Genomic DNA, 13261 nt, shown 5'->3' on the forward strand with positions numbered 1-13261 from the left:
GGTACCCCACATGGCAGTGATAGCTCAGCGGATTCAAACTGGCCCAGTATGACTGCCTGGGTTCTCTCTGCTAAAAAAGATGCCAGCAGATCTTTTGCCAGGCCTTGCACGCCCATCTTTTCGACACGGTTGACCAGGATCTTATGGTCAACCGTGTCAAAAGCGGCCGATAAATCTAAGAGCACCAGTAGTGCTGTGCCACCTTGGTCTCTGATTAGTCGGATGTCATCCGCTGCTTTAATGAGCGCTGTTTCCGTGCCATGAAATTTGCGGAATCCGAATTGTGTTTCGTCGAGCAGATGGTGTTGCTCGATGAATTCCGTGAGTTGATTATTCATGGCTTTTTCAGCTATTTTAGCCAGGAAGGGTAGATTTGCTATGGGCCTGTAGTTTTTAAGTTCTGCTTTGTCCAAGCCGGGTTTTTTCAGGAGGGGTTTAATTAGGGTTTTTTTTAATTGGTTTGGGAAGCTGCCTGTACGGAACATGAGGTTGATTATTTGGGTGATAACAGGGATAAGAGTATCCATTATTACACGAAGGGTTTTCAGAGGACAGGGATCCAGAGCTGATCCAGATTTAATTGTTTTTATAATGTCCCGAACTTGAACTTCCGTAACCTCTTTAAAACCGGATAAGTTATTACCTGAAGAAGAAGTATCTATCTTTCCATGGAGTTGGGTGTCATCTAGATTAAAAGCTGAAAATATGTCATTCACTTTGGTGAAGAAGAAGGATGCCAAAGAGTCACAGAAATCTTGGGAGCAGGGAGGGCTAAGGTCTGGGGCGCATCCCGCAAGATGTTTAGTTATTTCAAAGAGCGTTTTAGTTGAGTTTTTGGCGCTTTCAATTTGTTCAGTATAAAACTTCTTTTTTGTCTCTGTGATTAGGTGTTTATATTGGGTTAACAATTCCTTGTATACTATTCTATCTTCACTTTCATACTTTTTCCTCCAGATTCTCTCTTTATTTCTACATTGCTGTTTTAATTTTTTAAGCTCCTCGGTGTACCATGGTGCTGAGGGGGAGCTTCTGTTCCTTGACATTCTTTTTTCAGGTACCAGTTTATTAGCTGTCTGGCCTACCCACGTGTGATATTGTTCAGTAGCGGTGTCTGGATCTGTAGCCCATTTCGGTATGGAATTCTGTAACGCCTCCCTGAAATTGGGAATATTAATGTCTTTCCAGACCTTGAACGCTTCTGGTTTGGGGGGAAGTAAAGTGGCGACAGATGTTTTATCAGTTTGTATTGTGGCCAGTACCATATAGTGGTCGGACCAAGTCATTGGTAAGACTTCAGTCACTGAGATATTTTCAAGGTTGGTGAAAATACCATCTAAGGTATGGCCTGCATTATGAGTAGGTCCTTTCACCAGCTGGGATAGTCCAAAAACCTCCATTTCGGATAGCAAAGAAGTAGTATCCTTGTCTTCGTTACATTCCAAGTGAAAGTTAAAATCACCTAACAGAGTCACAGATTTATCAATGGCTGTGGTTTCTAGGATAGTGAGTATTTCTGTAAGAAATTCCGACCGCGACTCTGGTCTTCTGTATAGTAATACACCTTTAAAATTATGTGACGGGGAGAGGTGGATATCAAATTGGAGCGCTTCATATGCTGTTGAAGGAATGGCAGTGGTTCGAATTTTAAAAGAGTCGCGGGCGATTATAGCAATCCCCCCGCCTCTTTTACCAATTCTGTCTAGTCTGTATGACTTAAAACCTTGTGGAACAGCTATTACTAGGTCAGGGTCGGATGCTTTATCCAGCCAAGTTTCCGTCAGGAACATTATATCTATGTTCCTGTCGATGATTACATCGGCTACCTCTTGTCTGTGTTTGGCTAATGACCGCACATTAATGAGGGCAATTGTAAACACTTGATTTGCTTGGTTGAGGTTTTCACTACTTGCTCTTTTATTTAATAGGGGAATGGACACTTGACAGTGTTTACAATCCAGCACAGTTATTGATGATATAGAGTCGGGGCCATACCTTATGCATTTTTCTTTAGCTTGAGGGCGGAGATCTGTCAGCGCAGAGCGTGAATAAGATGTGTAGCTTGCGCGGAGATTCTGGCCAGGGGGGGTGGCCCTAGGCCCGTGTCTGGCGCGGACGGGCGCAGACGGGCCCGCCTTTGGCGCGCCTTCGGCGCGCCGCCGGCGCGCCCGCTGCGCCCGCCCGCTGCGCGGACGAAATGGCCTCATCATTTTATACTGTGTAGAGGAGGGTGGGAGGCGTCCTGCCACTAGACCGCCAACCCTTCCTCCCTCCAAGATGGCGCCTTCCCCCGCGTTGTGAGCCCTTGATCGGCCACGCTGGGAGGAGAAAGGTGAGGGAATGGGTCTCGGTGCAACGAAAATCTTGCACACGAGAGCACGCTAATGCAAAGCGGATAAGAACGCTTCCGCTAAAATATATACAAGTTTTTAAGAAATATCGCTACTACACGCAGAGCGATTTAAAAATGCAACCTATTAAAATATATAACAATGTTTAAAAGATCGCTTTGTCACCTTCCAGAAAAGAGAATAGAGCCCCCGGCTTTCCGCCTCAGGGGAGAGTAGCAAGTACACAGGGGAAATAATTATCCTGACTTAAATAACCTGGAGGGCGGGAGGCGTCCTGCCACTAGACCGCCAACCCTTCCTCCCTCCAAGATGGCGCCTTCCCCCGCGTTGTGAGCCCTTGATCGGCCACGCTGGGAGGAGAAAGGTGAGGGAATGGGTCTCGGTGCAACGAAAATCTTGCACACGAGAGCACGCTAATGCAAAGCGGATAAGAACGCTTCCGCTAAAATATATACAAGTTTTTAAGAAATATCGCTACTACACGCAGAGCGATTTAAAAATGCAACCTATTAAAATATATAACAATGTTTAAAAGATCGCTTTGTCACCTTCCAGAAAAGAGAATAGAGCCCCCGGCTTTCCGCCTCAGGGGAGAGTAGCAAGTACCATTCAGAATATCAGAATATCATTGTCTGCTATGTCATGTGACCTCATGCAGAATATCATTCTGTGCTTAGTCATGCAATACCACAGATTGTGCTGTGTCATGTGACCCCAGTCACTGTTTTTAACCATAGATAGAAAGAAGTGTTTCACTCCTAAAAATACTGCCATAACTTTAACATCTTCTGTGGAAACTGATTTCTCTGTGTTTGTTTCTCTGTTTTGCAGGATGTCAGGAGCACCTTGAGCAGGTAAGGCTGGTTTATTATTCTCCTCTCAGTGTGTAAGAAGCAGGTCTCGCTGCTGCAGCATTTAAATGCCACTACTGAGCTCACACAAAGTGCTAGGAAACTTTCAGATCCTCATAAAATCACTTTGCATCCTCAAAATAAATCTCAAGTCCTCAGAAAATACTTGAGTCCCCCTAAAAATGTACGTCCTTGGAAAACTCCCTTCGGTCATCAGGAAGCTCTTAAATTTTCATAAATCCCTGCGCGTATTCAGCACACTCCTATGAGTCCTGAAATAACTGCTACAGAAATTAGCTGCTGTCCTCACTAAACCTATTTGTAGCTTTAAAACTAAAGTCCTAAAAAAGTACCTTGAACACACACAAAATGCAAGCACATCTTGGAAAAATCCCCTCAGGTGTTCCTCAATTCAGAGTTGTGCTCATTCAAAATGTCCTAACTAGGATGCCAGTCTTCAAAACATCCCTCCAGCGCTTCACAACATCACTGAAATGTCATTCAAGCCATATTCATGTCTCATTCATGAGTAAATTCCCTCTACTAAGTAGAAGTCTCCTCCAGTTCTCATAAACCTCATTGTAATCCTTAGATCTGCTCTTAGTCCTAATAAATCTCTCTCCAGTCTGCAGTGACCTCTCTCCAGTCCGTAGCATCCTCTTGACTCTTCAGAAGCCTCATTTCAACCCTCAAACCTCTGCCCAGGTCACTGACCACTCATTCCAGGCACCAAATCCTTCAAGTCCTCCGAGACCTCCTTGTGTGTCTTCTAAAGCCTCATTTCAGTCCTTTTCTTTTAAGGTCTTTATGTATCATTTCTGGTAACAACAAACATCACTGGCTCAGCGTCATGTTGTTTTTCAATGAAAACAGGGGTTGCAGTTCGAAGGCGTCATATTTCGGAAAAAAGATGAAGAGACATTTCTTTACAACTATTGCACCATGGTCACACCGCTGGCTCGGGTGTCTGATCCCACATGTCTCAGCTCCTATCTGGTGGGGGATGGGCTGACTCCAGCCCTGTCAGCCTTCCTTCCCTCACCTGCAGACACTGCCCCACATCTCAGTTTCCTGTGCAGTATCTCCATTCCTGAGGGATCCTTCCACGGGGGGAAACAACCATTACAACGCAACTTTTACAACGAACTACCATTACAACGAAACTTTTACAACGCAAAAACTTTTACAACGCATACCATTACAACGCAGGATTTTACAACGCAAGTACCTTTACAACGCATACCATTACAACGTAAGTATTGGTAAGTATATAATTATTTTTAAAATATTATATGTTTGGGTTTTTGGGTAAAGGGGTATTTTTAGGGTTCAGGGTCAGTTTTCAGTTTTTGGGTAAAGGGGTATTTTTAGGGTTCAGGGTCAGTTTTCAGTTTTTGGGTAAAGGGGTATTTTTAGGGTTCAGGGTCAGTTTTCAGTTTTTGGGTAAAGGGGTATTTTTAGGGTTCAGGGTCAGTTTTCAGTTTTTGGGTAAAGGGGTATTTTTAGGGTTCAGTGTCAGTTTTCAGTTTTTGGGTAAAGGGGTATTTTTAGGGTTCAGGGTCAGTTTTCAGTTTTTGGGTAAAGTGGTATTTTTAGGGTTCAGGGTCAGTTTTGGGTTTTTGGGTAAAGGGGTATTTTTAGGGTTCAGGGTCAGTTTTGGGTTTTTGGGTAAAGGGGTATTTTTAGGGTTCAGGGTTGGTTTTGGGTTTTTGGGTAAAGGGGTATTTTTAGGGTTCAGGGACAGTTTTGGGTTTTTGGGGTACAGGGTTAATTTGTAAAAATAAAATAAAATTATATTTAAATTAATGAAATGTAATTAAATAAAAATTAATTATATTTTAATAATTTAAATTAAAAAAAAATATTTTTAGGGTTCAGGGTCAGTTTTGGGTTTTTGGGGTACAGGGTTAATTTGTAAAAATAAATTAAAATTATATTTAAATTAAATTAATTAAATAAAATTAAATAAAATGTAATTATATTTTAATAATTTACAATAATTTATATTAAAAAAATATTATATACTTACCAATATTTACGTTGTAATGGTATGCGTTGTAAAAGTACTTGCGTTGTAATGGTAGTCGTTGTAAAAGTATGCGTTGTAACGTCATACATCCTTCCACGGGCCTCATGGCATGGAGGTGACACACACATATGTGCTGTTTAACTGGCTAGTCTTGTTAGCTTATTATTAACCGAGCTTAATGAGGCATCCTAGGTATTCAACTAGGTATTCTGTTGTGAAGCGAACGATACAATCTCCTCAAAGCCTGAACAGACGCACAACCTCAGGATCACTTAACAAAATAATTTAAGATGGAGGTGGACCAAATAAAATAACTGCACATGGTTTCAACACTGATTGGAGAACTGACTTTAAGGTTCCAGTCATTTTCACAAGGAAAATGGGGGGGCACCAGGGCTGAATGAGCGCAGGACCAAAGGCAGCCTGGGAAAAAAACTGTATCCTGCTGGGCAACATTTATCTATGAGCGAGATTGAAAGTATGGAATGGGTGTGACTCCTAGAGATTTGAATAGTAAAGTGAGCTTCCTGAGCGCAGGTGTAACTCCCACATGGGCCACTATCCTCCTGTGGAACACACAGCTGTGGGATGCTGCGGCCCCTGTACTACTTGCAACCAGAGAGTGGATTTTTCTCGCTGCTGGCGCAACACTTCTGAGCGACACACGGCTCTGGAGAGATGTCCAGTGATGTTGTCTCATCGTGGCACTGAAAGGTGCTCACTGTGTGGCTCACATGTTAAGAACCAATTTTGCAGTCGTTAAGCAGTTTTTATTTGATCAATGATGTCACCCCGGACTGAACCACGAGGCCCAGATCCAAGGGTGACTAGTGCCATCTGAAATGGCCTGAACCAGGGCATTGCGCATGCACATTAGCACCATCAGTGTCATTTTCCTCTTAAACTTTCCTCTAATACTTTCACAACGACACTAGTCCAGCGTTGTCTGGCTCTAGTTTCAGGCAGTCTCGTGCACATGTTCCTTGTAGTGCTGAGAGGGGGTGGGATTCACCCGGAAATGGAAATGATCAGATCACATCTGGGAGGCACCCACCTTACTGTTCAGGTCCATTCCATTCCACTCACCTCTCCTCTGTCCTCAGCTCTCTCAGGTGCCTGAACACTGTCTGTTGGGGGGACTTTCTGGCAGTGACACAGGATTCAGGAAATTCCTTCATGGAGCACAGACCTTTGAAGAGCTTTGAAATCTGCCAAAGAAAGAGACGTTTATTGTCACCTCCCCTAGTCCTCATTTCACCATCATCCCAGTCCTTGACTAGCATCATATCGTTCACCCACAGATCAGAGCCTCTGACCCTATATTTTCAACAGCTTCGTTCTTCTCCTTGATTCTCCTAGCCATGATGGCATCATCTGCTGGGGTTGGTGACCACCTTGGATGGTGGGGAATGATGTCCGTCACCGTTCTCTCCTTGTGGTACAAAAGGGGGTGGTGATGGACGGAGACTCTGAACCAATCAAACACTCACACCCAGTCAAAAGATCTGGGTTTAATCCATCACCGTTCTTTAGCCCACTCTGCCACCCCAGTTCAGACATGGCCATATGCAAATCAGTCGGACCCTGTGCCTCATGGGAACAGTCCAGCCCGAACTGCAAAGCCATGCCTTCCCTGGACCGGAAACAAGCTTCCGAGGACCGGTTTCTGGCATTCCAGCCATTCTCTCCTTGTGCAGTTGGCTTTGGGCTTGTTCCGTCATGGTTGGAGGCATCAGCAACTAAACCCGCAAGAATGAGTAGATGGCCCGATCAATGGTCTGATGGTCTGCGGGTGCAATTTGTGTTTTTGCTGCGAGGGTTCGCATTACTCTATCATCCCCTCTGTCTGGGCATCGAGGTGTCACTTTTATATTTTATCATATGAAACTGGGTCAGGTAATCAGCCATTTCTTGTCCCGGAAATGATGGCCCATTGTCTGTTCTTAATTCACTAGAGATGCTGAGGGCTTCCAATTATTTTTTTGAAGCTTTGTTCTCCCTTTCTCTGCTGACGTGGACCTCTTTCTTGGACCTCTGGGAATTTTGAGTAATTGTTCAGAATAGTCAATGCCACCAGTCAAGGAAATTCCTAAAATCAGCACTTCCTCAGACCCAAGGAACATTCAGGATGTCTTCAGTGATAATGCGATACCAAAGGGGATGATGGACCGAGCGTTTGAGCAAATCAAACACTCACCCCCAGTCAACTGATCTGGGTTTAATCCATCATCATTCTTTTGCTCACTCCACCACCCTAGTTCAGACATGGCCATATGCAAATCAGTCTGACCCTGTGCCTCATGGGAACATTCCAACCCGAACTGCCAAGCCATGCCTTCCCTGGACCGGAAACAAGCATCCTGGGACCGGTTTCTAGGTAATCAGCCAGGCTAGCTTGAATCCAGTGGCAAAGTGAGCAAGGGACCCATTTCTGGGCATACCCTGCCAACTTAGGGCGAACAACGCGATACCAAAGGGGATGATGGACGACGTGTTGGAGCAAATCAAACACTCACCCCCAGTCAACTGATCTGGGTTTAACCCATCATCATTCTTCTCCAGAGGTGCTGAGGGCTGCTAATTATTTTTTGAAGCTTTGGTCTCCCTTTCTCTGCCGACGTGGGCCTCTCTCTTGAGACCTCTGGGAATTTTGAGTAATTGTTCAGAACCAATGCCACCAGTTAAGGAAATTCCTAAAATCAGCACTCCCTCAGACCCAAGGAGCATTCAGGACGTCTTCAGTGATAATGGGCAGCGAGGACTCATGCCTGCTCATTACCTTATTCCTTCCTTGCACAGGGCATGCTGGTGGTGATATGCATTGCATTGTCTTCCTATCGCACTGTACATAATTGCGCCATGACACATTGCTGTATGCTCCCTATAACCGGGCATGCTGGTAGGGAACAGAGTTGCATTATCATGATCTTGACGCTACACATGGCATTGTTTCAGTGTGGCAATGTACAGGAGCCCATCGTTAAGTAGTGCAGTATTCCTTGTATTTTGCAACGTGTGGGAATCTAGTCATACAATGTACCTAACCTGTTGAGAATGGTTAAAAGTCAGCCTAACTGTTGGTTAGAAGCGGTGGTTGGAGATTAGGACCACCCAACACACCGGAAACAATATTACCCAGTGTATATATTTGGGAGTTGTATCGTGTGGTCTATCTTTTTATATAGATTACACTCTTTTTATACAAACTCTGTGGAGTCCATTTGTGGTGACATCATTGGGATTGCTGACGACTTGCACATCAACAACACCCCTATCCGATGACTATCTCCTCAGAACTTTCATTGCACCACTCTTGATCCACTCCATCCTTAGACCAGGGGCGCCACCTTGTGGTATTATCTGAACTTCGTCCTCCTATCTGACCAGTCTTGCTAGCTCTCCTTCCCTGCCCCTATTTGTTTTATATATTTTTATCACTACCACTTCTTTTTTGTGTTAACTGCCCATGACTTCCTTTCAACAACTTTATTGTGATCTCATTTTGACAGCTTTGATTGTTTGTTTTATGAATGGTGTCTTACTCTATGACATATGTTTTTGTAAATTTTATCACTGCCACTTCTTTTTTGTTAACTGCCCATGACCTCCTTTTGTTAACTTTATAGTGATCTTATTGTGACAGCTTTGATTGTTTGTTTTATGACTGGTGGTTTTCACTGTACTATTGTCTGTGGCCTCATATTGCTATTTTAATAGCTCCTCACCTATTTACCCATCCCACCCTCTTTATCTTTTTACCTTTTTATACCCTATCCTCTCACTTGGACTGTCCAAGTCAGGCCATATAAAACTGTATGAAGATTTTAACACTCAACTAATCCCTTATGCCTATCCCACTAACTTTGATCGCCGTCTGACTACCTCTTCCGCCGTACCCACTTACTAGACTTATCTTCTCCTGACTATGGCCCCTCTCTCACTCATTATCCTGTGACCGCAGTCCATTTCTTCTTCATGGCCCATTCTTTCCACTGCGTCCTTCCACCCCTCCCTTTCCTCATTACGCCTCGACCCTCTGCCCTCCCGGCACGACTCACTTCTCCCTCCGATTTTTCCCCCACCTTTGCCAATATGCCTCCTCTCATTATCCCCTCCCCCGCCCAGGACCTTTCTCTATCTAAACACGGTCCAAACTCTTGGTCCATCCCTTACCCTCCGGAACTTTCCAAAAATGCACGGGAAAAAACTCAAACACAATCTCCTTTATTAGTAACCTGGAAACACTTATAGTTGACAACTATTACAGTCTCACCGCCCCTATTAAAACTAATTACATTTTCTATTCCAAACGCCCCTCTAAATGGAAAAGCATCTTCTTAAAACACCTCCCAATCACTAAAACTTCCATAATACCCCATGGCCACAAACTTTCCACCACTCCCTCACCAACCTTTAACGGGGAAATCAACATCTCCATTTTTAAAACGGGGAACATCCTCATTCAAGCGGCCGTTCCACATCTCAATACCTTCGAACTCCATTTCCGGTCCTTGGCCTTCCATATTTCCTACACTGTAAATATCCTCCCTGACACTCATCTTCCTCTCTCCCCACAGGCCCCACACCCCCAACCCACCTCACCCTTGCCTGATCTTTCTACATCCTCTGACACACTGCATACGTTGTCTCCAGCCCCTTCTTTCCCCACTTCCCCGCTCCCATTGATCTGCACCACACTCCCCCACTCACAATCCCCTTCGCAAGCAATCCGCCCACCAGTTCCCCCTCCCATTTCGCTCAGTCCCCCCACCCAGCCCTCTTTCCCCCAACCCCCCTAGACTCACATCCTCTCCACACAGTCTACCCCTCCATACCTCCCACAACCCCTCTTCACCCATCCTCTCCCAACTCATCCTCACAACTACCTAACCGCACTACTCCCCACCTCGATTTCACTCACCTTCCGCTGCTACCCCCTCCACACTCCTCCCCTCCCAACTTACACCCACACCCTCCGAATCATACTTCTCCCCACCCAGATCCCCCTCCCTACATCCTCCTCCTCCTCCTCCTCCCAACTCATTCTTACACCTTCTCAATCACTCTTATCCGCATCCTCCTTCTCCCGATTCATCCACTCCTCCTCAGAACATCTCCGCTCCCGTTATCCCCCATTACCCCTACACCACACCGCAACTGCTCCACCCCTTTATCTCTTAACTCCTTATCCCCCGAGTTCACTTCTCCACCCTACCCCGCTATGCCACTCCTCCTCCCCTACAATTACAGCCCTCCCTGCTCTCCTGCCGGTCTCCGCTAATCTCCTCCTCAAAATAGGCCTCCTGCATGTACCTGCTCACCCCCCCCCCCCCCCGAAAAGACCACCATCTACTGCCAACTCTGAACCCCCTCTGTCCTCCTCCCCCCCCCCCACACCCTACTTCCCCCCACACACTACTCTCTCACACTCCCTTCGCAACATCGAACATTACCTTGCCACTCTTACGTGAGATCTCTCTCAACTCAGGAACGATTTCTACAACCTCAAATCTAACGACCTCACTGCCCGAATAAACGCTACTAGCACGGATCTTTTAAACCCTCCCACCGCCAAACCGTGGAAAGCAACCCCCCTACGGTGCCGAACAAGGAGACCACTCCGCTCCTCTTGCACCCTCTCCCCTGGGGAGGTCTCTGACCTTCTTAACTCCCATCCTCCCTGCGCATACACCGTGTATACGCCTCCCCCCTTTGCAAACATCCCCATTATACTGGGGACGAGTCGTACTCCCCGCTCACCGGTCTCACCCAGACCCCCTCCTCATCTTACCACCGACACCCTCCCCTCTCCCAAACCGACAACTAAACCCCTCGCCTGCATGCTAGTTAACTGTCGCTCCGCGACCCAACATGCCACAGAAATCTCTGAAACAATCCTTAATGAATCCATCGACATCGCGTTTCTTACGGAAACCTGGCTTAATACCCACTCTGCAAGCATTCTTGAACTCCTAGTACCCCCGGGTTACTCCATCCTCAGGAAAGATAGACCCATCAAGATAGGCGGGGGGGTAGCTATCATCTTTAAAGAAGAACTACAGCTCTCCCTTATCAATAACGCCGAAGTCTCCTCCTTTGAATACCTTGTAGCTGAACTCAAAATACAGGGCTCCAACCCCATCCGCCTTCACAATATATATAATACCCCCGGAAATCCCCACCCATTCATTGACGAGCTATCTAACCTGCTTACCCAATCCTCAATCTCCACCTCTAAAAACATCTTCCTGGGAGATCTTAACCTCCACTGGAATGATACCAAAGATCCCTCAATCTCCCTACTCTCTAACCTTCTCGAAATAAATGAACTCCATCAAATCTGCCAAGCACCAACCCATGCCAAAGGAGCCATCCTTGACGCTATCATTACCAGCAAGGATCTAGCCCTCCTATCTAACATCATTCCCATAGACTGGTCCGACCATCACCTCATCCTGTTCTCCATAACTACCCATACCTTTCCCCCGCCCACCAAAACTATAAAACCCATGAAACTAACCAGAAATCTTAGCCACATTCCTCCCGGCGTTCTTGAATCTAGCCTCCATGCCCAACTTCTCGCCATCCCCCCCTCCCTCAATGCGAACGAGCTGACTGAACACTTTAATAAAGCTGTCAGTGACACTCATGACATACTTGCCCCGCTCAAACTTAAAAACCTAAGAAATATCCCCTCAAAATCTTGGTTTAATACAGAGCTAAATAAGGAAAGAAGCACACTCAGACAGACGGAGAGATCCTGGCGACAGCACCCCTCCCCTTCCAACCTTGCCCGCCGCAGACTTGCAAGGTCGTCATACAAAAAACACATCCTGAGACAAAAAGCTTCCTTCTTCAGGACTCAACTAGACCGAGCTAAGAACAGGCCTAGAGAACTTTTCAATATCGTTCGCAATCAAACTGCTTCTGTTACCCATGCTCCACCAGCCTCGACGACTAGATGTGAGGAAATAGCTCTATTTTTCTCTGACAAAATTAAAAAGATTGAGCAATCCTTCCTCCCCACTGTGATCCCTACTACCACTCCTGACATCTCTCTTATTACCCCCCCTCCATCATAACTCCCCTTACTCCCGCTACGACCCATCGTAACTATGATCTCCCTCTCCCTTCCCCGACCCACACTCTCCTTGACCCTAAGCTACCTAACACGCTCCTTAAAAATAATGCCGAATGGCTTAATTTCCAGCCTGTCACAGAAAGAGAAGTCTTCAAAATCATTACCGAACTTAAGCCTTCCTCCCACACCAAAGACCCACTCCCCTCCAATCTTCTCCAAAACCTCAAACATCTTCACCCCTCCCTGGACTGCTATTATCAACACCTCCCTTGCCACCGGTTGTGTCCCCTCTTCCCTGCAACTTGGACAAATTTCTCCCATTATCAAAAATCCACTGGCGGACCCAAATGATCTCAACAATCTCCGTCCCATCTCCAACCTTCCTCTTCTCTCTAAAGCCCTTGAAAAATGCGTCCTTCTCCAACTAGACAGACACATTGAACACTTTAACTTACTTGACCCCTTCCAATCTGGCTTTAGGAGAGGATGCAGTACGGAAACCGCCATGCTCAACATTGTAGACGACATCCACCACTCACTCGACATTAACGAATCTAGCCTTCTGATCCTCCTAGATCTCTCCGCATCGTTAGATACTGTTAATCACTCTGCTCTACTTAATATTCTTAGCGATAGATTTGGCCTAAATGGTATTACACACAAATGATTTGTCTCTTACCTTCAACACCGCACTCAACAAATCAAAATCCAGAACTGCCTATCTAAGCCTACCCCCATCTCCTTAGGAGTTCCGCAAGGTTCTATCCTCTCTCCCTCTCTCTTTAACCTCTTCATGGAATCCCTAACACTCATTCTCAAACAAGCCAGGATCAACTACCATCTCTATGCCGACGACACCCAACTCTACTATAAGATTAAAACTCATGCTGACATCCTTCACCTCAACAACTCATCAAGATTCAAGCCTGGTTCCACATGAACCACCTCAAAC

The 13261-nt window shown here is 45.7% G+C and overlaps 2 protein-coding genes across 2 annotated transcripts in view; one reads left to right on the forward strand and one right to left on the reverse strand.

Moving 5' to 3' along the window:
• LOC144754216 (E3 ubiquitin-protein ligase TRIM39-like) overlaps positions 1-13261 on the forward strand; it is a 140728-nt gene that overhangs the window by 63671 nt on the left and 63796 nt on the right. The window contains exon 4 of the mRNA XM_078641801.1: positions 3180-3202. Within this exon, the coding sequence (XP_078497927.1) occupies positions 3180-3202 (23 nt within the window). The remainder of the gene's footprint in view (positions 1-3179; positions 3203-13261) is intronic.
• LOC144754217 (E3 ubiquitin-protein ligase TRIM7-like) overlaps positions 1-13261 on the reverse strand; it is a 376582-nt gene that overhangs the window by 6249 nt on the left and 357072 nt on the right. The gene's annotated exons all lie outside the window — the stretch shown is intronic.

Source organism: Lissotriton helveticus, chromosome 5_1 (genome assembly GCF_964261635.1).
Source record: "Lissotriton helveticus chromosome 5_1, aLisHel1.1, whole genome shotgun sequence".
NCBI classification, from domain to species: domain Eukaryota; kingdom Metazoa; phylum Chordata; class Amphibia; order Caudata; family Salamandridae; genus Lissotriton; species Lissotriton helveticus.